The sequence below is a fragment of the Anser brachyrhynchus genome, assembly GCF_964034855.1.
Source record: "Anser brachyrhynchus genome assembly, chromosome: 3".
In the NCBI taxonomy this organism is placed as follows: Eukaryota; Metazoa; Chordata; class Aves; order Anseriformes; family Anatidae; genus Anser; species Anser brachyrhynchus.
In genome coordinates, this window is record NC_137696.1 from 121950722 (window position 1) to 121977082 (window position 26361).

The window sequence follows — 26361 nt, forward strand, 5'->3', positions numbered from 1 at the left end:
TACTTCTGCAGCCTATTGTTTCAGACAACAGATATAAGTTGCGATGGAAGAGGAACGTCGGATTTGGTGTCTGTCCCCCATTTCCAATTATAGATGGATCATTACAGACAGAGAAGTACTGAGAATCCAGACATCTGCTCTTCACATGAATGCACTCACCTCCTAGAGAACAGGCTGCCATCATGCTCTGGAAACTGGTTGAAAATGTCAAGTATGAAGATATCTATGAGGTGAGTATATAATATGCATATGAGTAAGAGAGTATATGTATATTTAAATATACATCTAGCTGTATATAGGCATACTATACAATACATATATAGCTCTACATCTACATATACGCAGATACAGAGACGCACACACCAACACACACAAGTATAGAGACAGGAAACCAAGAGTAAATGCTTAAATGCTTATTTATTTGCATATTTGTATTCAGCATGCCAAGTCCTAAACTTTTTTCTTTCGTGGAAAAGCTGTTTGATGCGATTTAAAACATCAAAGAAATGATCTGGGGGTTGGAATGAGGCAACTTAAAAGCAAGAGTTGATTGTTTAGACCTCGAATTAAATATAATTCGATTAAATACGGACAAATGTCGAGAAAAAAAAATGAAATTAGAAGAGAAACATAATCTGGTATTCGGGGACGGGAAGCGTTTCTTTCTTTTCTTTCTTTTATTTTTTTTCCGATCCCGCTGAATTTGGATTTTTTTTTCTTTTTCTTGTTTTCACACTCGGATACATTTTAACGACTTTTTCTACGTGTGCACCAACAGCTAAGGTGTGCATGCATACATACAGCCGCACTAGTGAAGCGGCACACACATTCTTGCACGGACGTGTGTGCACGAACCCGAACCGGTGCAGTCGGAGGCAGCTCCGTATCGTCCGCGGGCACGAAAAGTTGTCTGCTTTTTTCGGACCTCCTCGGCATTTTCGAGGTCAAAAAGCAGACTGAGGGAGGAAAAAATCACAACACAAACACCGCGAAAACGTTTCTTAATTTTGCACCGTTTCTGGACCGGGATCTTTCCCCAAACGGCTCCGCGAATGCATTTGGTGTAAGTTTAGCAGCGTGCTGGCTTTGCTCCGAAAAAGAAAAGATGTGGAAGGAAAGGCGCCTGCTTTGCCGCTTTGTGCATTATTTTTGAATATTTATTATTGTTATTATTATTGAGGGGAGTTGAGGGAAGGGGATTCTCGCGGCTGTGGCTGGGCGGGGGGATTTTTAGAAGGGCCAGATCCGGAGCTGGGGCGCCTCGGAGCGCACCCGCCGGCTGCCCCCGGGAAGCGCTGTCGGGGCCGCACTTACAGCGGAAAAGTCCCGAGCAACAACAGCACACACACACACCAAAAACAGAAAAAAAAAAAAAAAAAAAAGCTGAGGGAGGGTTTTTCGCAGCCGGCTAAAGGATGGGATGGAGGGGAGCCGGGAGGGGAGCCGCAGACCGCTCGGGAGAAATGTCTCCGCTCTCAAAAGCTACCGTCAGGCTAATTATCAACTGGCAAAACCCAGCCTGAGCTGCGGAGGCACAGCCCGGCGTTTGTGAGCATCCCCTCGGCGATCCCCAGCCCGCTGAGCCCTCGCTGCTTCTCCCTCCCCGTCCCCGGGCACAGCCCGGCCATTGTCTGTGCCCGCAGCAGCAGGCGACAAAACATCTCCTCCCTGTCCTGCGAGGTCGGGGAATGTCGGGGATTTCCCCCCCCTCGGTGTTTTTGGAAGGGATTTTTAAGCCTGCTCCGGCCGCTGGGCGTTTTGCAGCCACGCGTGTTTCTGCATTGACGTGGGAGAAAGGCGAAGTTGGGGAGAGCTTGGGTGGGCTTGGGCTGCAGGAGGGATGCACCCCAACTTGGCAGAGCGCTCCGGGTCCTGCTGTAACGTGCAGCCTTGAGAAAAAAAAATAATAGTAATAATTTGCTTTTGCTTGTTTGGAAAGGAGATGAAGCCTTCTAGGTTTCTCTTAAAAAAAAAAAAAACAATGTTTTTTTTTTCCCCTTTTCCTTTACGATTTATAATTAACAGCACGATGGCAGGGGCGTCTTAGGCACTTAAACTAGATCTGTTCTTAAAACAAAAGTGTGTGCGTGTGTGTCTGTGTGTGTGTGTGCGTGTGTGTGTGGGGAGGGGGGGGCTACTCTGGGAAGTGTGAGTCTATTTAGGAAGGAACGTAAGTTGAACTTTAACAGAAATGGCAGACAGTCCAGTTGAACGGGTTCCTGCAACATCAAAAAGGTTTTATATCGCCCCTGGCTTTGCCTCGAAACTATAAATTTACTATCCTTTAAAATTCACTGCATACATTTTACATTTGGGTGAAAATCGGGGTATATATGTACATATATATATATGTTCATATCGGGTGGGAAGAACAGGATTCAGAACTAAATGGAACCCAATTTAACCCAGATTCAGCATTTATTTGGCTATTGCGAACAAATACGATCAGTAACATGCACCAGAATGGCTTAATCTCCGCTCTAAATAGGCATATTATAGTCGCTGTACATTTCTTCTTCTTTTTCCTAAAAAAGAAAGGAAAGGATTAAAAAAGCCTCTTTTTCCCTCAAAAAGAAAAAAAAAACTTACAAGAACAAAAACACCAAAGGCAATCAATTCATCGTATTAGGAATGTATAATTAAATGTAAAAGAAAAAAATAGGAAATATGTTTTTTCTTCTTCTTCGCCTCTAGCATTGCTTCATCTCACTTCCTTGCTCCAGCTCAGCAGTGTCTACTTTCCGCGTCTTCCTCCGCTCGAGTTAATTGAAGTTATGCCTCTTCCTTGCTAAACTTTTTCCCCCCTCTCCCTCTCCCCAAACTCTGCCTCTGCCAGCCCCCCTCGTCTGATTACATCTAGTAATTCTCCACTGAATGAACGTCATTTACAATAGTAGGGGAGCTCTCGAGCTGGCTGCCAGCTTCACGCTCCATTTGGTCCTGCATTCTCCCTTTAAAGTAGTCGTGTAATATTAATAGTCATGAATATCAATTATTATGAGGCGGTGTAGAGAAGGAAAGGGAGGAAGGGGTAGCGGAGCAGTCTGAGCCTAGCCTTGGGTTGAAGAGGATTGTATTTGAGAGCTCAAAGGGGAAAAAAAAAAAAAGGAAAAAAAAGGAAACAAAAAAAAAAAGAAAAAAACAGAGAGGGAGGGGTAAATCATATATGTAGATAGAGGTTTCCAGGCTCGGTTTTGGGGGCATTGGTCTTCTTTTTTTTTTTTTTTTTTTTTTTTTGATGGATAGACTCCGAAATATCTCAAGCTGTTCTCCTGTGTCCAACACGTCCCTTTGCAGATCTCCTTGATATTTTTCCCTACAATTATTAGTATTATCACCACTATTTTATTTTTAGCTATTACAAGACTTTTTTTATTTCCAGATGTTAGTCCACACCTATTCCGCCATGGTGAGTTTGGATCCATGTTGTACTAGAATTGCATGTTCTCTCTCTCTCTCGATCTGTTGTCTCTCTCTCTCCCTCTCTCTCTCTTTTTAAACGCCTTTGGCTTGGTAATTTAGCACAATAATTGGAGGAGGCTTGCAGCTGCTTCTCCCTTTTTGCATTGTGTGTTCTCGATTTGAGCTAGGGGAGTTTGGGGGGGAGAGCAGGGAAGAAAAAAAAAACTTTTTTTTTTTTTTAACCATGTGTGCCATTGCTTGTGGGGGTTTGAGCTACACTTTACGGAATAGATATTTTTCTTGTTTACTTTAGCCTCGCAGCTTCAGAACGATGGAGTTGGACAAAACTCCTCTCCCACCTTTTCTCTGAAGCCTCCACACACTTCCCCCCCACCCCCCCAAGCCCCCCCACACCCCAAAGACTTTTCATTACAATTACCCCCCACCCCCCACCCCTTTCTCCGGAATATTATATCGGAAAAGGAGACAAAAGACACTGCAAGTTGCTGCAGAAATCATAGCGGCTGGATTTGTTCAATACCGATGTTTCATTTTTATTTGGTTTTATTTTTTTTATTTTTTTGGGGGGGGTTGGACTCTTCATACAAAGAGCCCCCGAGATTTTTCATTATTATTATTATTATTATTATTATTATTATTATTATTATTATTTCAAGTCCTTTATCGGACAACTTCTTTACTCGGACTCCTCCGAGAAGTACAACTTTCCTTTTGGTCTTTTCCACGTGAAGATGGGTTGGTGATTTTGAGTTGCAGCACAGGGAATAAACAGACGGTTGGGAACTTTAGGCAGGACAAGGGGTGGGTTGTTCGGAGAGATGCTTTTGGGGGTTTCTTTTTCTTTTTTATTTTTAAACCTTTGGGTTTATTTTGGTGGCTGATGGAAGGAGAATCGTGTTACTAGACTCAACTCACACATCATATACGTATATGGAGCACCAGTCCTACATTTTTAATTATGACATTTAGCATTTCTCGCCCCCCCCCCCCCCCCCCCAGCCCTTCGCCCTTCCCGATAGTTGTTGGGAATAGGCACGGTCTGGGGACGAAGTGCTGGGACATTTCTCATCTGCGGTGGGGGAGGGGGACACAACTGAACACTGGTTCACAATTGTTCACTTTTTTTTTTATTATTATTTTGGGGTGGGTGACTTGCTGCTGGGTTTGTGTTCATTTTATTTATATTAGGGGAAAAAAAAAAAAAGTCCTCTTTTTTTTTGTTGTTGTTATTCTTCAATTCCGCTTGTAGGACCGGCATGATGGAGTGCCCAGCCACAGTTCCAGGCTGTCCCAGCTGGGATCCGTCTCCCAGGGACCCTACTCCAGCGCTCCTCCGCTGTCTCACACCCCGTCCTCGGATTTCCAGCCGCCTTATTTCCCACCCCCCTACCAGCCTCTTCCTTACCACCAAAGCCAGGACCCTTACTCCCATGTCAATGACCCCTACTCCCTAAACCCCTTGCATCAACCCCAGCAGCACCCCTGGGGACAGAGGCAGAGGCAAGAGGTGGGATCAGAAACCGGGTCACTGCTGCCACAGCCTCGGGCCGCCCTGCCCCAGCTCTCGGGACTGGACCCCAGGCGGGACTACCACTCAGTACGGAGGCCAGATGTCCTTCTGCACTCAGCTCACCATGGCCTTGACTCCGGCATGGGGGACAGCCTTTCTCTGCATGGCATCGGACACCCAGGGATGGAGGAGGTCCAGGTAAGGCACCGCGCTTCTTTCTCCTGGGCAATGCAGACGCCTTCCAGCCTGGAGCTCTGCCCAGGCTAGAAACGATCAGTGAGGGTTTGCAGCAGTTTTGGTGTGGGTTACCATCCTTTGGAAGCACTGGAATTATAATTGTGGTATTGCCCCTCTTTCTCCTTTTTTATTTATTTTTTTTTCCATCGCTGTCACATACAGGCTCTGCTTTATAAACCCTCCTCTACATGGAAAACCAGCAGAGTGCGTGGGGAAGGCAGACATGCTGCTCTAAATATTCCACGTGTTTCAAAAGCTGGCAGAGTTTAAGCCTGGTTTTTCAAATCCCAGCTGTTTCCCATGCAATCTCAGCTCTACCCCTCCACCCCCCAAACTAATTTCCTGAACTCCAGGGATTTTGATAAAACTGTCAAATTACTACATTTTTTTTTCATCCGTGAGGGAGGGAAAATATAAACAAAACCCAAACCAAAAGCAGCAACTGGCCATCAGGAAGGAGCCTGCTCCCCCTTTTAAGGACAGCTGTTAGGGTAGTACTGATTTTAAATTGTTTTATTCGCTGCTATGGAAAACAAAGGAGTTTCACCGGGCTCAAAACACAGTGTTTCCCAGCCTTCCCCCATCCCACGCGAAACTCATCATCACGTGTTATTTCCTAAAAACAGAAAGGCCCTTAACAGCTTCGGTGCTGGGGCGGTTTGCACCTTGCTGGAGCAGGGCATGGCCAACCAGCAGGGGCCCCGAGATGGAGGCTGGAGCCTCCGGGGGCCAGGTCCTGCATCCAGCTTTAGAAGTGGGGATTTGGGGTTTCTCCTCCATTCCTTCCCCCCCCCCTCCTAAATTTATATATGATACATATCATGAGTATATATATATTCAAACTTGGAATAAACAAACATACGGGTGACTGGATGAGACATAGACTTCAAAGTTATGGAAAGAGGAAGCTGAGAAGGAAAAAAAAATAGGTGTGGAAAAGGATCCTGCTGAACATCATGGGAATCAGTGGCAGAGGAGCAGGGGGGCTGTATTGCATCGTCTCAAGATTTGTCTTGAGCTTCACGGGAAAATCACGGAGCTTTGCTAGGGATCAGGACAGGGACGAGTGCTTTAGGAAGAGGGAGGTTTTCCGCCTGGATTTCCTGCTGCCTCTGAGCTCCGTGCCCCTTTGGTCCCTTTTTACTGCGGGTTCCCAAGCTGGTCGGGCAGATCTGGGGGAAGACCCCGAGCCCCACGGGCGGAGGGCGCAGCTCTCGTCCCGCATTCCTGGCTCAAACTCCCTTGCAGGTCAAGGCGAGGTTTACCTCTGTGAATGCAGAAATGGGCGCTCTCTGCCTCTATCTCTCTGCAAGAGACGTTAGCTAGCATTTGTGCTTTGATACTTACGCCGTCCCAAAGAAAAGCCGGTAATTGTTGGCTCTAGTGCTCTTGTGAGAGAGAGAGGAGAGGGAGGGAAGGGAGAGGGAAAGGGAAAGAGAAAAGGAGGGAGAGGGAAAAAGGGAGAAAGAAGGGAAAAGAGAAGGGTAAGGTAAGGGAGGGAAGAAAAGGAAGGAGAGAGGAGGGAGAGAGAAAGAACAGAAATGAAGAAGGGGAGAAAAGGAAGAAGAAGGCAATGATGAAGAGAGAGAGAGAAAGAAAGAAGAAAAAGAAATAGGAAAAAGAAAGAGAGAGAGAGAGAGAGAGAGAGAAAGAAAGAAAGAAAGAAAGAAAGAAAGAAAGAAAGAAAGAAAGAAAGAAAGAAAGAAAGAAAGAAGAGAAGAGAAGGCAAGCCCCTAAACCTCTGATCACCTCATATAAAGCAGTTCTCCCCTTTTCCAGCAGCCCCCCCGTGCTTTCCCCCCGGCGGCTCGGAGCGCAGCTCTGTGCTGGGCGCTGCCGCAGCGCGGCCACCCGCGACCTGCTCCGGCGGGGTGGGAATGGGGTTAGGGATGCGGATGGGCAGAGGAAGCTGTGGACCAGCAGGTCTGTGGTTCTTGTCTGGGGTGCTGAGACCGCGGGGAAGCAAACAGGCCCCTTATTTGCAAAAGTTTGGTCGCAGACTGAGGGAGGAGGGGAAGAGAGAGAGGGTATCCCAAGGAGAAACACGTGAAGGGAGAAGTATCCAACTGCAAGTTAGCACAGGCAGGAGGGAAAACAGCCCAGTCCTCTCTCCTCTCGTTCAGCATTTTCTATTCTTGTCCCTCCATTAGTGACAGATGAAGTTGGGCAATTTTCCACCGTGAATTTTGGAATGGATTTACCCGAGTTGTAAGGATTCGGCTCAGACCATAAGGATTCCCATTTCAGCGACATATACTTACCATCCACAAACACGAAAGAGAATTTTCAGGAAGGGTCCCAAATCGTGGTTTTTTTTTTTTTTTGTTGTTGTTTTTTGTTTTTTTCTAAGTGGTTCAAAAAGTTGAACCGGTATCTAGGCAGACAGTTAGATAAAGAAGTGTATCTTTGCTTTAGCGTAGTCATCTCCGATTAAATAGATGCCCTGAGAATAGGTTGGGCTGTCAAGGGAGAAAGAGAGAGAAAGAGAGTGCGTGACAGAAAGAAACAGTGGTTATTATATAAACACCAAATCCAGGCCATGTGTAAGCCATTGTCCGGGGATAGAATTAAGTGACTGTAACACGATAGCGCTCTGTTATTGTAAACAGGACGTATTGTATTGCTATTGCTGCCCCTTTGGAAAGGAATTTTCAATCTGCGATTTACGGCCGTCACACAGGGAACAGGGAAGCCAAGACCTACTTATTGAAAACAAATTTGCATTATCTAATAGGGACACTGAAAAACATCATTGCAAACCCAGATTTTTTTTTTTCCACAATCTGGACAAAAGTAGGGTTCTACTGGAAAGGGATACGACAAAAATATATACAGGGGAAAACCCAAAGTCTTTAAAAGAAAAAAAAAATCACTGCCCAGGTTCTCCTCTCAGATATTTCCCTAGGTGTTGAATAAGGTGTATACGTATATGCACATATATTTATGGTATAGAGGAAGCTCGGTGCTATCAGATTATTGGCGGAGCGGAGGGAGGGCAATCTTCCTCTCTAGATTTTGTGAGTGTATTTGGAAACTCATCACCTTTCCCCTCCCTGCACACACACCTCCACTCCTCCTCCGCCTGCTCACGGCCGGCCCCTCGCCTGTGTGCTAGCAGGAGACACGGAAAGTTAAGTTGCACCAAAACACCCAAGTCTCTTATAAAGTAACCCCTGGTATCACTTTTAACTAAAGAAGTCTAGTAATTAAAAGTCTGAGTTGTTTTTCCACGTTTCCGCATGCAGTCCTAATTAAATCTTTACGATCCTCTCTGTGACTATTAACTGCCAGCATGCTGAGCGAATATCCTGTACAAAAACCCAGCAGGAGGGCGTAATTAGATAGAAAATCAGACAGGAGTCTTCTCATTAACTACAACAACTAACCCACGTTGCTGATGGAGTGAGCGGAGTGCACGCACACACATAAAGCGTGTGCACAACCATATACTCCAGAGATAAGGTGAGATAAGGGAAAAAAAATGAAAAGGAAAGATGGCGCTTCGTATTTACCTCCAGTTCTGTGCCATCGAGTTGCAACACGATGGACTCCAGTAGGCTGCAGGATTTGCTCATCCTCCCTCTTTGGTAGCTGCTCAGGGAAAGGAGGGAAGACTTTGTAATTTTATTTTGTGCCCTTTAGGTATGTAGCCTATTGATTATGAGAGAGACACACAGACATGCACAAGCACACAGCATAAGGAATCTCTGTGTGTGTGCGCGTTTGGGTGTATATGCAGGGAAAAAAGAGAGCAAAGATCTCCGTCACCTTTTGGGGAGATGTAATTTTCTCCTAAATCATATTCCATCTTGAATGCCTGCCGAGCAGAGAAAGAGACGGAGATAAACGTTGGATCCGGATAAGCTCAGCCTCTCGGAGTAGCAAAGATAAAGTTAAAATAATAATAGAGAAGAAAATCATTGTTTTGCTGTAAAGAGGTTTTCCTTATCAGGGAAAAACGTGAGAACTCCCAAATATGAAATAACCTGAAAAAAAAAAAGCCAAACAACAAATAGAATGTATATATATTAATAAAACCAAGAAACACACAGTCCTTCATTCACATGGAACCCAGAATTTATCCTAAAACGGAACCTGGCGCAATTCTGCAATGAATCGTTCTTACGACACTGCTTTTTGGGAGATAATTTTACTGTACCGACCGCAGATTGAGCGGTAATTTGTGTTTGTTTGTTTTCGTATATCGCACCTTCGTGTTGAGAAATGAAACCCAACATTTGCTCTGTCCTCTTCTGCCCGTCTTTGTTCTCTTCCCTGCTAGAGAAGTTAATGCCATAATAACAGGTGTGCCCGGAAAGGGACTGAAAATAGTAATAATCATAGAAAAGTCCTTGAAAGGGAGAGCGGGAGACTATTTCTAGGCAATCAATGTAATAGTTTATACTTTTGATAATGTATAGTTCTGCTCCCTCCTCCCGCCCCACAAATTTAGGACATGCAAGCAACCCCGGGAGCTGTAAATCTCTTTCTGCTTGCACCCTATACGACATGGGCGTTGCGCTGCTCTCCGAATTGCTCAGGCTTTAATTAAAAGTCCATAATGTAAACTATTATATATAAAAAGTAAATGGCCCTTGAATTATTAAGATGTAGCAGGGTTAAACAAACAAACAAAACAAAACAAAAAAATAAACGGAGGGGGAGAGGGGAGGAAAGGGGAGGGAGAATTTAAGTTGTCCTTAATCGTGTTCATTTATGTCATGCAATAGATCTTGCAGATGCTACCAAATTGCCAGATTTTCAAAGGAAGGAATATAAAGCTTTATCGAATGCAAAGAAGTCTATGTGATATCCATGTTTTATAAGATAACAAAACCAGTATTGCACCCCATATGCTTCTCACCTCTTTTTTTATTAGAAGACTATATAATTTGTAAGAATTTAATTTCCTTGTCGATTTGGGGGAATAATAATAACAATAATAATAATAAAAATCCCCCCTCCCCTAGTGAATTAATATAAATGGAAATAACAGAAACTCCAGTTTGGAATGACATGATTTATGTACGCGATTCTTTAATATCCAGTCAATTTGAATAGTGATGTTTTTATATCCACAGTCAGTTGAAGATGCCAATAACAGCGGTATGAACTTATTGGACCAGTCTGTCATTAAAAAAGGTATGGATTATTCCAACAAGCTAGACAAACTTTTACTGTGTAGCAATATCTCCATGATATATTTTTACTTTGGGGCAATTAATTTATCCGGAAAGCAGGCATACATGGCAGCAAGATGAATAGCTGATTGGATCTGTAGATAGAGTGAAGGGAAAAGGAACGACGTGTGAAAGGAAAGTTGATTTTTCCCTCCTTTCCTCCAATCGGATTAATTACACTAACGCTCTCAAATGGGGCACCCCCTGCTCCAATGCAGTTTGTTTCCCCCTCCCCCCGAAAGACCTCGTTGGGGATCGCTTGGATGTAACGGGGTGGGGGAAGGGGGTTGAATCCCTTTTGGGTTTAATGCACCTCCCAGGCGAATCACACGTGAAGGGGAGAGAAAGAAATGCCTGTGGAAAGGCAGCCCTGACTTCCTTCCCCCCTTCCTCCAAAAGCCCCCCCCTTCCTCCTGCCTATTTTTTAAATCTTTCTACATATGCACACATGATTTAGTGTAACTGCAGAATCACCCCATACTGTTAAAGGGAATGTGATATTAACAAATGTTTGCAGTCTCTTGTACAGCTGTAAGCAAAATAATTAACTAATTAAACTAATTAAATGTAATTACAATAACTCATTTTGGGCGTATTGCAGCTGCTTAATTTTTTTACATTTCTCTGACAGTCACTCGAAGATGCTTGGCGATTAGTGTTGTGTTATGCTGATAGACATTAAACAGATCACACACTGCAAATGTAGGGAAAGCTATCTTTAATTATCTAAGGAGTTTCTATTTCTAGATTCAATTTTAAGTACCAGAGATGAGGCTTAGAAATGCTGTCCCTTATGCTTACTATCAACAGCACTTATCTCCAGGACCTTATTATTTGTCAAACGCGCAGAAAAGCTACAAATACTTTAGTGCAGATGATCTTCTAGAATGTAAAGCAAAATAATAGTGAAAGTGTTTATTTAAAATGTGTTCAAGACAGCATGAGGTCCTTCCGTGTATTTATTGTTTTTTATTTCAATCCTCATGTACAGTCCCTGTCTTTCACACAATCGAGTTGTAGTTATTTGAGGGAGGACAGATGAGAACCTGAAGATCATTTGGCAGCATCATTTATGAACACCAGTTGAAAAGTGGAAGGTGTTTTTGAGAAAGACAGAAAATTACTTACCTTAAAAAAATAATAAAATATTTCTTTTGCGTGGGAGGAGTAGGTTTGGTGCTCATGATCGGTAACCTGACGGCTCATGGTTGCATTTTCCCCCTTTTTTCCCCCTCTCTCTCCTCCCCCCTCCTCTTCTCCCTCCCCACCCCGCTTGCTACCTCACACACGATGTTTCCTCTTAGGCGTATTTGATTAATTGGTGCTTGATTTGTGGTCGGGAGGCTTCTTTTTAACGCCGAGCCATGCTCCTACTTTCGTTCCACAGCCCAGTACCCGCAAAACCCCCTTCTGCGTGAGCACCCAGCCCGGAGAGGGTTTTCCCCTCTCTGGTTGGGGCTCCCCCTCCTCCGAGGACAGCACAAGCATGAAATGAGCGTGCTGAGTGGTGGAGTTAGCCACTGAATAGCTTAAAATCCGAATGTTATTAAGGATATGGGTTACGTATAGATGGAGATGTGCTGAGAAGCATGGGCAGAGCATGGGCCCCAGTTCGAGCAGCTGCTGCACGGTCCCATATAGGTGGCCCTGCGTGGGTGTATTTGCAGCTATTAGGGTGAGACACTCTGAATTTTATCCAAGTTACGTATGCACTTTGGAAATCTGATTGCTAAAACCACCGAGATTCGTCTGCAGCTGTTTTAAAGTCACCAGAGCAGCGTTTGCTGCCTTAGAGGCAATGCCGAGCTCTAAGAAACTTTCCAGCAGAAGGGAAAATTGAGGGCTCAGTTTCCCTTTGCATAGTGAGTTCCCTGGGCGCGGAGGAGGAGAAGTGGGCAATAAGTGGCAGGGAACGTTTGTGGCAGACGACATTTATTCAGGGCGAAAAGAAGGACACAGAGAGGGTTCAGCGTGAATTTCGCTTTGTTCCTCGCACTTCGCAGCTGTGAGGATGTGCTTTGAAGTAAGAATAAGTTATTTAAACTCTGTAGGTCGTTATTGCAGGCAGATGACACACAGAAAATGGTTTATTTTTGTGCTGTGGAGCACTCCTCAGGATGTATATTTACTAGATGAGGATTGAAGGGGGTCTGTTTCACCAAAACCTGGTTTAGTGCCTAAAATGCTTTAATTAAACTGTAGTGAAAAGAATATGATGTAGACTTGAAGTATAAACTTAATTAAATCATCCAGACTGTAAATGCCTGATTCTTTATGGTCTTTGAGGCCTGCAGATGGAATTATCTATCTGTCTATGCAAAGGGATTGCCAAAAATATTAAGGAAATTATATAGGGATTCATACACAGCTATTGATTTATCTCACGTATCGATCCCAAACAATAGATTACATATACACAGTCTCTTGTTATGTTTGCTATCTGAGCTTACTTGACATTTCTGAAGTAATTTAGTTAAGAGGAAATGAGTTGTTCCCAGTAGAGAGAGCAAACGAGTGGAGTGAAGGTAGCCAGCGTGATAAATGGCTCTTTCATTTGGAGATCTCCAGAGCTCGTTTAAGGCTAATTTTCTGTATTAGCCCCCTTTGAGCTATTAATGCAATAGGCAGGGACCGTGGCCCCTCATCTCTTAGCTGCCCCATTAGAGCGAGCATTAAGCTACCAAGCCTGAACTCTACTGTGGTGGTGGTGGTGGCGGTGAAATAATGAAAGGTGCTTTTTAAACTCTCCTAATCTAAACTGGCAGAGGGTGGTTAATACGATTTGAAGGGGGCTGGTCAATGAACAATCAATAAACTAATAATGAGAAGGATGCGGTACATTAACAGTCTAAAAATCCAACAAGACATTAAAAAATCATCGTTAACTCCTAGTTCCATTAAGATTTGGGTGGTGGAAGTGAGAGGGAGCCAGATAAATCATCAAGATGATAATAATCGTCAAGAGCATTAATACCAGATTTAACTCAGCTATAAGAACTTACCGGCTACACGTTTTGAGGCCTTTCCCTCCATTTCTGCTGCAGTGAGGGGAAGGTTTTCGGTGTGTCAGGAATAAAAGACAGGGTCCCCTTGTCAACTGCCCATCTGAGACTTGCTTGGCACAGTCTATGGTGAAATAAGTCGTCGTCTTTCAAAACCTTGCGTGGCCCGAGACCAAAGTTAATTTTTTGTGACTCTGGGGCACAGTCAGTGACCTTAAAATTATCATGATGTATTTATTTACTTTCGTCTATTTCTGAAGATTGTCCGAACACTTCCACCTGATTTAGCACGAAAGACCACTTTAACCTAACACCTTTTCCATTGTCTCCTTGCAGACATTCTCTATTATTGATATTGTTTTAAAGAAACATATGAAAGGAGACGTCTTAAAAGAAAAATAAAGTACTTCTTAGTCGTAGAGCATAAGCTTCCTCCTCACCCCCTTCTTGAGGTATCCAGCAATAAATGATTAACTGGAAACCACTCCGGACACAGCTTTTCAGGTGATAGATCTGGGAATCAAACGTTACTTCAGAGATTTTGCTTCGCTGCCACTCTCTTTGTGCCTTTTCCTGGACTACCCATTGAGCCTTATGAACCCCTATAATTTAATGCAAAACAATTTCGAGGGAATACATTTCACTTTGAAACGTACTCTTGGTTTTCTGGGAAAAGGGGCAGAGGAGGGGGGCGAGGGGAAGAGGAGGAGACGAGAGGGACAGGAGGGAAGGGAACAGGAATACACACTTTCTGTATTTGCACATTAAGACTAAAACAAGAATAGGGTCTTTAGTGGCAATGGGTAAGGCATTGTCCCTGGATTTGCTAGGTTTGGCTACAAAGCCAGACCAATAACAACAAAGCCTTGATACTGTGATGGTCAAAGAACTTTTTGCTTCCTTCACACCCAATAGGTAGATAAAAAGGTTTGAATGCGGCCTGATAACTCTTTAGTAATAACTTTGTCCGTGACGTTTAATAAGAAATATTTCTCGCGATTGATTGCTTGACGGATCGACTATCCTGTTATTTGCCACGGTTATTGAGACGGTACCCATAGCTTAGAGCTTCTTTTTTTTTTTTTTTTTTTTTTCAGCTGCTTTCAGGACAAAATTCTATTTATTTGTTTATTTTTAGAGATGCTGAATGCCCTTTTAATGCCGTTTACACACTTGTGAGTGTGCATTTGTGAGCGTTTTCACGCGTTTGTGAAGAGCAACCCAGCAGAGAGCCACCACCACCAGAAAAAAAAAAAAAACTCAAGACTTAATGTATGCACAGAAAATTGTAAACATGTAAAGAACTGAAAGCTTCACGCTGAGTTTCGCCATGCTCCATTTCCTCACCATTTCCTGCTGTCGTTTTAAAGCGATCTCACTCATCTAGAGATCCCGTTTGCAGGAACAGTATGCTTATAATTACTAACAAATCAAGCGGCTACTGTTGCTCTCCCGGTTTATTGATAAGCTGAAGAGAAATGGAAGGGGGGGAAATGACAAAGAGGCTACAAGTAACCACAAGAAGAGAAAGAGAAAGAAAGGGAGGGAGAAAGAGAAAGAAGGGAGGGAAGGGAGAGAAACTGAAACAAGGAAGAGAGAAAGAAGGGTGAGATTTGGGAATGGGAAATTGGGTGAGAGTGGTCATGGTCACGATCCAAAAGCGTTTGGAAGTGAAAGAAAATCTAATAGTTTATTCTGGGGGCAACTAGAACTAAATCATTGGGAATAAAGTTAAAGCAGAGGTGGTGGAGACACTGTATACATATATATATATGTATATATATATATATAGGCGTGTGTTCTTCCATGCCATATCAGCAATTCCTAAGCAGCCGGGAAAGCTGGCATCGACTAAAAATATACTGTCCATTTCGGTTTACACCGGGCTGCATGCACACAGGGATTTGACACATGCAGCTGCGCGCACGGACGTGTGTAGCTGTTCACCCACTAAAACCTCCACTTTATATTATCTCTGGTAATGCCTGGGCTATATCTGAAAAGCTATAGCCATGATAAACATATAGATATGATATAGATAGAGATAATTCATTCCATGGCAAACACTTTTTTTTAGGCAGCATTAGGTAATTTACAGAAGATATAGAGTGTAGATAGAATACATCTCTCTGAAGCTATGAAATCGCAATAGATATGCTTACACCGCCTGGTAAGCCTCTAAAACGGGTTGAGAGTTATTAAGACTCCCAACTGCTCGGTATGTTCATGCGGTTCTTTTCGGGGAGGCACTGCTAGGAACAATAGCTGAGGAGCGCTCAGCATAGTAGGGAAGGCAGCCAGCCTGCTTACCAAAAGCAATTTGCATGGAAAAAAAAAATACCGAGCACGTGAAAATCCATATTTCAAAGGTTAACTAATGTAATAAGTGCTCTGAAAGGCCACAGCGAGTGGAGTGAGGTCTGTTTAAGCCTTGCCCGGGTACCCCTCTCTTTAGTGAGTTTAGACTAAGATCAGATGTTCGTGGAATTGCTGCCTCTTGTTTAATTTCTCAGTTCACTGGACAGTGACCTGATAAACTGGCCACTAAACATAGCCACAGCAGAGGTGTGCTCGAACCACTGAGCCCGTGTGTTTGTCCGAAGGGGGAAAAAAAAAAATCCGGTGTTGAAAATCTCTCTGGTGTGGCACTCCTTTAATCTAACTCATTTTTACTTTTTTCTTGGTGTTGCTCTCGCATGACGCTCCAGAACATGGTGTAGGAAATAAGTGATATATCTATACGTGATGAGGGGAGGAGAGAGAGACGCTACAGCACTACATCTGCCAGCACTACATCTGATACCCCGGAGGAGTCTCTTCCTATAGAATCAATGGCAGAAATCCTATTAATAGCAATGAAAGCAGGAGCGGGCCTCTAACTCTTTTATAACTGTTTCTGTGCCGATCTCAAACTATTTGAAACCGCCTTTATGAGCTGCATAATGTGCCTAACTAAAAATAATAGAGAAATAGGAATCCATTTCACTTTCCGATTCCCTGAAGTAAAGCCACTCAAAATAATTTGTTTATACTGGAGACTATATACAAGGCATATGAAGCAATATGTATATCTAAAATCGACATGCCTTTTGGTTTTTAGCTGTTATAGAGCTTTTATTGTGGGGGTCTGGTCTGGCGGTAGGAAATGATCTGTAATAAAAACAGTGAAACACGGTTGTGTCTATTCCATACACTGAGGTTATAAAATTGGCAATTGCCCAGTAGTTAGCACTTGGTAATATATTAGGATACCCGATCTTATTGTTTAGCAGCTCCAGACGACTTAAATATCCCCTCAACCCTAATGGGTTGATTCTCCAGATATGTTGCAAATAAACAGGGTTTTTATGACTTAACTGACATATATTATAACTACCTAAATAGCTGGCATATGTGCAGAATAGACCCCTATTATTTGCCGAATTGGTTTTGCAATTGATTGAGTGGGAAATGGGAGAAAGCGAGGCACTATCTGCTCTGCGAGGGTGTGTAATCAATTAGGCTGCTCCTCCGGAACATGCCCGCTGCTCGGCCACGACACCACCAGCAGCAAACCCACAAGTGCAGAGCACACTTTCGAGAAGGAAAACGCGTGTTGCCGCGATTCCGAGAGGAAGCAGCAGTAGCAGCTGTCAGCTCTTATTAACTCCTGCATAAAACATACCTTAAGTACGGTTTGTTATCAATTACTTGCAGAAATGAAACAACTGGGAAAATGCAGCGAGGCTCCCTATAAATTAAAGTGATTGGTTGATTGATTAGAGCACCTGCTGTAAATCATAACAGTTACACACAATTATGAGAGAGCCATTTAAGTTCATTTGTAAACAAAATTCATGGCACAGGGGAATTGCTCTCGGTTTTGTTTTAGCCTTTTTTTTTTCCTTGTTTATTTCTGAGTGTGTCTGGTTGCCATTACAGGAATTTGTTCGTTATAATCCCCTCGGTTACTCTTAAAACAACCTTTTAGTTTATCAGAGGAAAGGAATACTTTGATGGTGAACAGAATAAAATAGTTTTTATTTCGTTTTGGTTCGCCCTTTTGTTTTGATTTTTTTTTTCATAACTTCCTTTAAATATGTGTTACAGTAAATAGATCAGCTCTATTTAGGGACTGGAGACTTCCCATTACTTTAAGGACAACACAATATGATTAAGTTGGTGAACGCCACGGTTAGACCAGATTTTTTTTCTGCTGTTCATTTTTTCTGAAGGAAAAGGCTCATTTTATTTCATAAACCAGACTTAATAAAAACACAAAGCAATAACAGAGCTGTTTTCTGGTTGCTGTATCCTCCAGCCTTGATACTTATTTAAGACAGCAATTCCCTTAGTGTAGCGGATTTATTCCCGGCTCAGCTTAACACTAATGGGAAGCATTAGGAAAAGAAGCAAATTTTCCTTTTAAAAAAATATTTATTTTATTTTTTATTCCCGCAAAGTGCCCGGTGCTGTCTGTTGTACAAAGACATTGGGCGGGGGGGGGGGGGGGGGGGGGGGGCGGGAGCGGGAGGGGGGGTGTACACACCAGGCCTCAAAGTTGCCCAACACTTACGATGTGTATTTTATTTCCCTATGATTAAACCCTGCACAGAGGCTGTGCTGTACCACCCTTCTCTCCATCTACTATGAATTTTTATACTCATAAAAATTGGGGGTGCAGCACCATTTAGGCTGCTGTAGGTGCCAGAGCTTAAAAGTTCTCTTTAATTTTACTCTACTGAGCACGGCAGAGAGACTGTGCTTATCCCGCACTCCTTCGTGGCTTGATGGTTTCTCCCCTCCCTCCTTTTTCTTTCTCCAGTTCCGGTTCCTCCAAAATCTGTTACTTCTTTGATGATGAATAAAGATGGCTTCCTGGGTGGAATTTCAGTCAATACCGGAGAGGTGTTTTGCTCTGTACCTGGCCGCTTGTCTTTGCTTAGTTCAACTTCAAAATATAAAGTAACAGTGGGAGAAGTTCAAAGACGCCTTTCTCCTCCCGAGTGTCTGAACGCATCCCTCCTAGGAGGAGTTCTTAGAAGGTAAGAGGCTGGAATGAGTTTGTGAACAAGCCCGTGTGCGGGCATCCTTGCATGCACCAGAAATGTTTGATCAATGGTAAAGATGATTGCAAATGTATATTGGTCTTATTGTCGCAGCATATGTGTGCTACGTTGAGAGTGAGGTGAAAATATGTTGTATTCAGACACTGAGATGAACGTATGGAGGCTACAGAAAGTTTGGGCCATGTATAGATGTTATCAGAGCTTCCAAAAAGAAGTGAGGCAAGATAGGTTTTCACTGTTGTACATGCACATGCTTTCTATATTTCCTCCTTGTCCTTACTTTTCTTTCAGCAAATGCACAAGATAAAATGCCTCACTGGGCATGGGGAAATTAGATGTTGCAGGATGAGCCTGATATATTTCAGTGATAAGCTGATTTCCAAGATAAATCTGTGTGGCATTCTCTATATGGTAATAACGATACGGTAATTAAATGGTGTCACACGTGACATTACTGAAAGCAGTAGGAGATTAAGAGGCAATCTGTAAGGTAGGTGAGTACCTGACTCAAGAAAAGCCATCAGCAGATAGCTTGGAAAGTCAGTAACTTAGTGCTTCTTCTAGAGAAGGTTGGTAGTGGAGTCTCTCAGAGTCGGTCCCAAGGCCTGTGCTGCTCAGCATTTGTGCAAACCACCCGCTAATGTCCTGGGGGATTTTGCTGAAGGCCTCCAAACAGTTCATATTCTTGGTACTCGTTAAGCAAGCAGCAGAGAAAGACCTATGGGTCTGGATGCCTCTCCATCACTTCAGGACTGTTCATCAGTAACAAGAACTTGAGCTCTGAAGTCACCAGCTGAACTATCAGGGAGAGAGAAGGGCCTTTATCTTCCTAAGAGGGCTGTGAATTGTCAGTATGATCTGTCTGGGAGAAAGGTGAACTAACAGTCAGAGCAGGGAAGAGGTCATGGGGTGGTGTAAGGTACTCTCAAGTCAATGGCAGGTGGAGAAAAGATAACAGGAGGTATATGGCAGACGAAAATAACGGGTGACTTCAATCAGTAACATATGCATATAAATTAACCAAGAAAAAAAATCAGAATATGTTTAAAAGTTGCTAGTGTTAGAGAAAGAACAAATCTTCCCAACTCCTGTAGTAGCTATTAGGCAACTTTGACTCTCAGGTGCTTTAAAATGAAGGTGTTTATGTTTTTTTCCTGCAAACAATTCTGTGATGACATCATTAGCTCCCGCTCTGTGTCTGGAGAGGGGGAATATGTCCTGCTACACGCAGCCGCCCTAAAATACACGTGAGAATTAGGAGGTCCTAAAATAGCTGCCGTTCCACATGAATGTCTGTAATCAATGTTCAGCCGTGATCCTTGCCAGCGAGAGAGGCAGAGTTTTCCTTACAGACGCTAACCTGCCTGCTCCTCCTGTCCAGCCGCAAATGGAGCAGGGAGGACATCTGAGAGATATACTGTAGAAAATATAATTATCAAGGTAAAGAAACATCATTATTGAGCTTCAGTGGATTTCTGGAGGTGGCCCAAGACATAATCATTGGCTGCTGCTGACTTCAGTTCCTATCTTGAATCTGAATTTTAGACAAGCTTTTGGTTCAGAGCAGATGAAATATAGGAAGCTGTTCCCTTGCAATTCTGCCGTCTCTCCCTGTTTACTTTGATATCAAATAGTAAGAAGCCAGTCTGGCTTCTCTGTCGTTTCTGGCTTCCTTTCCGTAAATGTCACTGCTAATTCTTCAGCAAGTAAGAAGTAAGAAACACTTGAGATGGACCCCGATCTCAGTGTCAAAGCCCTGATTTCATAGGTGGCTAGATTTCATCCCCGGAGGTTTACGTTATCTATAGGTGTTTGAACAATAACTCCGTATTTGCCACCTATAGCTCACTCGTCCTTTTAGTGTCCTTATCAGTAACCTCCGACAAATATTCACATCTTCAGACAGCCCAATCCCTCTATATAACACACTGCTTTCAGGTGAGCGCTGCCTTTCCGCACACACTCACACATGCACGAAATGGTTCCTGAAGTTTCATAAGTATTTTCCTCCTACTCTATTCATCCACAGTCACACGCATTCTCCCTCCGAGCCTTTTTTTTTATTATTTTTATTTTATTTTATTCTGTTCTCATTCTTCTTTCTGTTATTGTTCTTTCCTGGAATAAATAAGGATTTAATTCTCCTCTATCTTTCCGTCCATCTCCACACTCCATCCTAATACAAGGTAGTGTCATACAGTAGGAACCCATTTGCTCTCTAGATCAAAACCTTACACAGTAATTATTGTTATCTGGCGTTATTTGATTTCCCTGAAAAAAAAACGGGGAGAAAAGTGGGCTCATCCCCACTCCCGGCCTGGGAGAGATAAAGCAGATCTCAGCAAACCGGAGCAGAAGCCAACACACCCAAAGTGCTTAACACCGAGTGAAAACTCTCCCAGGCTCCACTGACTGCACAGACTAAACGTTTCTTCCAGGAACACTGCGGGGTTAATCACGATGTTAATTTCTTTGTAATTCTAGAGCCAAATCGAAAAACGGGGGGAGATCTTTGCGAGAAAGGCTAGAAAAAATCGGTTTGAATTTACCAGCCGGCAGGCGTAAGGCTGCAAATGTCACTTTACTCACCTCCCTGGTGGAAGGTAAGCGAGGGTCGCAGCTCCCTTCACACCCCTGCCTGCTCTCAGCTCGTGTCTGACATTTTGCGAACCAAAAAAACTTTCGGGATCAGGTTGGAAAGAGTTGCAAAGGTGAAATGCAGGGCGGGGGAGCGCTAACGCTGGTTAAGGATCCCTGTCCCCAAAAATGTGATTACTGGCCTGAGGGTCATTGATTGGTCTTGGTGGCAAGAATGAGGGTGTGTGCATCTGTAAGTGTGTGCATTTATGTTTGTGTGTGTATATATATGTGTAAAATGTGTGTGTATGCTTGTGCAGGGCAGTCCCATTCATCATTGCTATTAATTACTAGGATGTGCTCTCCAGCTCCACGTCTGCTCCATCCTCTTGCTAATTCGCCCCTCCCGAGCTCATTTATGGCAGATGCCCACTACAGGACGCCTATTGAGGAAAAAAAAAAAAAAAGAAAGAAAGAAAGAAATTTGGGGAAAGACATCAGCAATTGAAGAGTCGCAGAGCGCAGTTTACCTTGAGGTGGTTGGAGCAGAACAAAGACAGGAGAGAGGGAAGGGGGGGGCGGGGGGGGGGACGGGGGACGGACACGACACGACTGAAGCTTCACCTCGTTTCAAGTCAACTGATGTCATTTTGGTGTTCGGCGTGTTTTCTTTGATTTATTGTTGCTGTAGCGAAGAGCCATTTTTAGAGCCACTAATATGTTTAGGATACGTGTGTGTTTATGCTGAGAGAAGTTGGACCTTCTCCAAAAAACATAACCAGAATAGTATGGATGCAATTATGAATTATATGTATCTACATTATACATACACACCGAGAGGCGTATAAATAATCCACTTATCTCTTCTGCATATAAGCATGCATAAACATTTGCGCTAGATATTAACTTTTCAACTCTTTTGATTGAGTTATGGCAGCGATAAGCCCTTACCGCATGCAGAGCTGAAGGCAGGCTCGCAACCAGGCGGGGGCTGATAGCAACGAGCTCCTCCTGGTACTTCGTATGGCTTCTGCTGAGTGTGCAAAGCACAGAGCAGGGTTCGGATATAGGGTCGGGGGTCTCACTATAGGGGACGAGCAGCGTCCCGAGTGCGGCGAACTGCCCCTATGACGCCGGGGTTGCTATCCACAGGCGTGAATGAGGCTCAGCATCCCACTCTCAGCAAAACCCGAGCATCCCCAAAGCTGTGAGACATGAAAAAACGTGTCAAGTGCATAGGAAGGCAGACCTCACTCTGCTTTCCCTGATGTCCTTACAACCCGAGAGCTCCCTCCCTGTGGAAGGGGCAGCACCTGCTGGAGGTGAAGGCTGTGCTCGGCCACCAGCGAGCCTCGGGCATTGCAGTCATCCCACTGCAGGGAGCAGGATGCCCCCGATTCCATTAAGGGTGTCGCTGATTACCGAGAAGCCTTGGAAAGCGGGGTTGACGTCGGAAAGCAAATCCGGATCGTTGAAAATTCGGATTGTTGAAAATAACGCGGTCCTGGAGTTGTTAGACATATCTGTTTGGCATGTTGGAAATCTTCCCCCTGCTCCCTCAGGCCATGCTTTAAAGGGCTTAATGCTTTATTCTGGAGGGGTTGAGCTATAATCTGATGGAATCCCTCTAGAGTCTGAGGTTTTTATTATTATTATTTTATTTATGTTTTTCCCCTCTTCTTTCCCCCCTTACTTCAGCTGCAGTTTTCTTCTTGTGGCATAAAGTACATCAGTAGGAGTTTGATGACACGAACCTCTGGAGGCAAGAAATCTGAAACCAGGCAGGCAGGGGAAGTGACAATTACAATTAGAGTTAGAATAATTATTTTTCACAGAAAAGGTTGCCATCAGTTGCTGTCTTTCCATTGGGCAGAGAGGAGTTCCTGTTGCACGAAGGTCGATTAAGATAGCAGGCTGCATTTCCTCCGATGGAAATTATCACTTATCTCCATCATTTTTCTGATATGGCAATAATTGTGATAATGATGTAAGTGCTCTGTGTGCATAAGTGTGTTTATCACGTCCTATGCCAAAATGACATTAATATGAACACATCCACATCTGTAAAATTTTGGACAGTGTTTCTTCTGGTATATTGAAACAGGAATGGTTTCTCTGCTCTAGGGGAAATTTGGGTCTTGCTGTTTTTTGGGACTTGGCTAGCTTCCTCTTGCTGTTTTTTTGGCCCAGTTCACTTGAAAGTGAGTGTGTGTGTGTGTGTGTGGGTGTGTGTACTTCCCCACAATTCTGCACAATATGAGCTGCATGTGCATATGCCGTCATAACTATGTTGGAGCAAAGACAAATCTCATCAGCTGTAAATCTGTCCCATAAACTTCCTTCTTCCCCCAAAAGAGGGCTTGAGGAGGGAAAAGAGATATCTGGAGCCTGTCCCTAAAGTGCAAGGGTTATTATTGGGTTTGTTAAAGCCAAAAGAGCTGCTGTCTCCCAGAGGGAGCAGTGGGCAGCAGCAAACTGCTGCACGATGCTTTGGCAGGTCGGACCCAGCCCAGCGTGGGGCCGGGAATGTTAATGCCCCTCTCATTCCGTCCAGGTGAGGCCGTTCATTTAGCCCGGGATTTTGGGTACATCTGCGAAACGGAGTTCCCAGCCAAGGCTGTTTCTGAATACCTGAACAGACAGCACACGGACCCCAGCGACCTCCACTCCAGGAAAAACATGCTGCTTGCTACAAAGTGAGTGCAAAGTTGACCACCCTCTTCTGCCCTCCCCTGGAAACCCTCCCCCGTTTCCTAAAACCCTGTGTCTGAGCTCGTTTTAAAGGCAGATGGAGCTTCCAGTCCCCAAAAGACAGCGGCCCCGGGGGGGAGGAAGGGATGTTCATATTGCCCTGTGGGCAGGGTAGATCCTATTGTCTGTGCGTCCCTCTGCAGTGGGAAACGCGTTGACCTTAGAGATGATGTGGGTGACTGACACCTAGCTACCACGCACCATTTCCAAAAATGGTTATAAAAAGAGGACTAAAAATTTATTTTACTTCTACATGTCTGTCCCTCCTGCTGCTCATGCACACCTGTCTGTCTGTTACCATATTATCCATACCGCTACCGTCTTATCTATACGGTTTAATTAAAAAAGTCACCATGTACTGCTAATCACCCTCGCTTTTGTCCCCCCAACCCATTTCTCTCCCTTGGGATTTTCTTGGTGGCTTTGCTGTATGGGATGGTTTACACCCAGCTGCACCTCCTGGGCCCATAACTGGGTGATTCAGAGCTTGCTCGGGTCTGTGGCAGTGGGTGCTGTGTGCCTCTGCACGTTTCTGTCTCTCTGGGAGAAAGAAAGGAAAAGAAAAAAGGAGAGAAAAAAAAACAAACCCAAAGAGCTCTCATTTATTTCATGCTCTGGGAAGTGGCTTGCCTCCAATGACAGTGTAATTTAAAGAAATATATGGAGGGTTGAAAAATCATTTGCTCAAATTTGTCCAGATGTTTTTTAGACGTGATTGGAATTTGATTGCCCTTTTCCGCAGGGTCAGAAGATATTAATGTCCCAGAACTTTAATTGCTCGCAGACCCAGCCTTGCTCTTTGAAGATGTAAAATGTTGGACTCATTACTGTTTGTTCTCCAAATTCAAAGTTTCCTCTCTTGCACTTTCTTAATGGATAATACACATAGAGGTAGACCTTTATCTTTCCCCACCCTCTGAAACCTTTAACCCACCGGGAATTTCATAGAATTTCAGAGGATGAGAGACGAATGCTTTTTTTTTATTTTTTATTTTTTATTTTTTATTTTTCCCTTTCTTTTATTTTTTTTTCTTTTATTTTTTATTCCAGACCTTTTTTTCTTCAGTCCCTGAGTAGGCATCTATTCAAAGAAACTATTCCTTTGGGAATCCCCCAGCCCCCAGGTTTCTTACATTGTCCCGGCACCTGTTGACTTGAAGGTCTTCTGGACTAGAGCAATGTGAAAGAAAGTGGGGGAAATCATTTAAAAAAAAAAAAAGATTTTTAAAGGTGTGGAAAAACAAACAAGAGCCAGATTTGAACTCTGATGCTTTGATTGGGGTGCGTCACTCCAGAATAAAAGAGGAAGTGTTAGCATTGCTAAGGCAGGTTGAACTTTCTCAACAAGGCTGCCCAGCTCAAGCAGTCTCAAAGGAAGCTCACTTTAGCCCCCTTCTTGTCCCCGTGCCACTCATCAACCCATGGCTGTACTTTTCTCCAGGAACAGCGCTGATGGGAGTTGCTCTGGGCCGGGGTCTGGATGGGTGTCTGGCAATCCATGGAACATCTCCTATTCAGCCTGGTTATTTCTGGAGGCACCAAACAGGGTTGGGTTTTCACAGTGCTCCAGAGGCATCCTTGTGGTTTCAGGAGAGATTCTTATCTCCAGACCTCCTGTTCTGCAACTGTAGAAACCTCTTTCCTGTAGAGCATCATCCTAGGCAGGGGACTGTTGGCTCACCATGGATGACCCCCAAAACACTACTAGGGGAAAAGAAGCATAGAATCACAGATTCTATGGAAATTCTAAAGGAAGGTGGCAAACATATTCCATCCCGTGGTCTGGGATGAGCTTGGGCTTGAACTTGCTCCTTTCCTCAAACTTGGTTTTCTCAGAGAACAGTGTCAAGTGTGGGATGAGTCTAACCATCGTTTTCCTCTTTCTCTCTTTTCCTCTCATTCTTTGCCTTTCTCTCTTCCATGCAGGCAACTTTGTAAAGAATTTACAGATCTCTTGGCCCAAGACAGGACACCTATTGGGAACAGCCGGCCCACCCCTATTTTGGAACCAGGCATTCAGAGCTGCTTGACTCACTTCAGCCTCATCACTCACGGCTTTGGGGCCCCTGCTATCTGCGCTGCCCTCACGGCCCTTCAAAACTACCTGACTGAAGCTCTCAAAGGCATGGACAAGATGTTCTTGAACAACAACACTGCTAACAGGCACACATCTGGCGAAGGACCAGGTAGTAAAACTGGAGACAAGGAAGAGAAACACAGAAAATGAGAGGAAAAAAAAATAAAGAAAGGAAAAGAATAAAAAGTTAAATAAAAGGAGAAAAAAGAGAGAGAGAGAGATAATCTTTTAAAACAAAACCGTCTTAATTTTAGCTTTAAAAATATTGGATTGGGCTTTGGAAGAATTCTATTAGGTAGGACAAAATAATAATAATTAAAAAAATAATAATAATAAAAGAAAGACAATAATTTAAGATCAGAGGAGCACAATGGCGCAAGACCAGTGGTTCAGAGTCTCTTGCCAGGATCATGTGAAGACAACCACCAGGATTTTTTTTCCCACTTCTGTTCTTTCACATTTTTTAAATAATAATGATTTGGGGAGGGGAGGGGGGAATATAATAATAATTAATAATAATAATAAAAGAAAGAAATGAATAACTTATTGGAAGAAA

At 43.7% G+C, this 26361-nt stretch overlaps 1 protein-coding gene across 3 annotated transcripts; it reads left to right on the top strand.

The window, feature by feature from the left end:
* On the top strand, positions 1-26361 carry TFAP2B (transcription factor AP-2 beta). Of its 3 annotated transcripts, XM_080587810.1 has the most exons (8): positions 1194-1548; positions 3383-3409; positions 4673-5131; positions 10252-10312; positions 18157-18376; positions 20885-21003; positions 23532-23673; positions 25655-26361. In XM_080587810.1, the coding sequence occupies exons 2-8, from the start codon at positions 3383-3385 to the stop codon at positions 25953-25955; spliced, it is 1329 nt and encodes a 442-aa protein (XP_080443936.1). In that variant the 5' UTR covers positions 1194-1548; the 3' UTR covers positions 25956-26361. The 3 variants fall into 3 exon arrangements, with proteins under 3 accessions (XP_080443934.1, XP_080443936.1, XP_080443935.1); XM_080587808.1 differs by lacking the exons at positions 1194-1548; positions 3383-3409 and adding an exon at positions 1-230; XM_080587809.1 differs by lacking the exon at positions 1194-1548 and having other exon boundaries at positions 2981-3409.

Excerpts from the sequence above, each read along its gene's own strand:
- TFAP2B (XM_080587808.1), top strand. The coding sequence starts at position 150 with ATGCACTCACCTCCTAGAGAACAGGCTGCCATCATGCTCTGGAAACTG. Across the intron at positions 10,313-18,156 it reads CCAGTCTGTCATTAAAAAAG|TTCCGGTTCCTCCAAAATCT; the intron begins GTATGGATTATT and ends TTCTTTCTCCAG. Across the intron at positions 21,004-23,531 it reads ACTCACCTCCCTGGTGGAAG|GTGAGGCCGTTCATTTAGCC; the intron begins GTAAGCGAGGGT and ends CATTCCGTCCAG.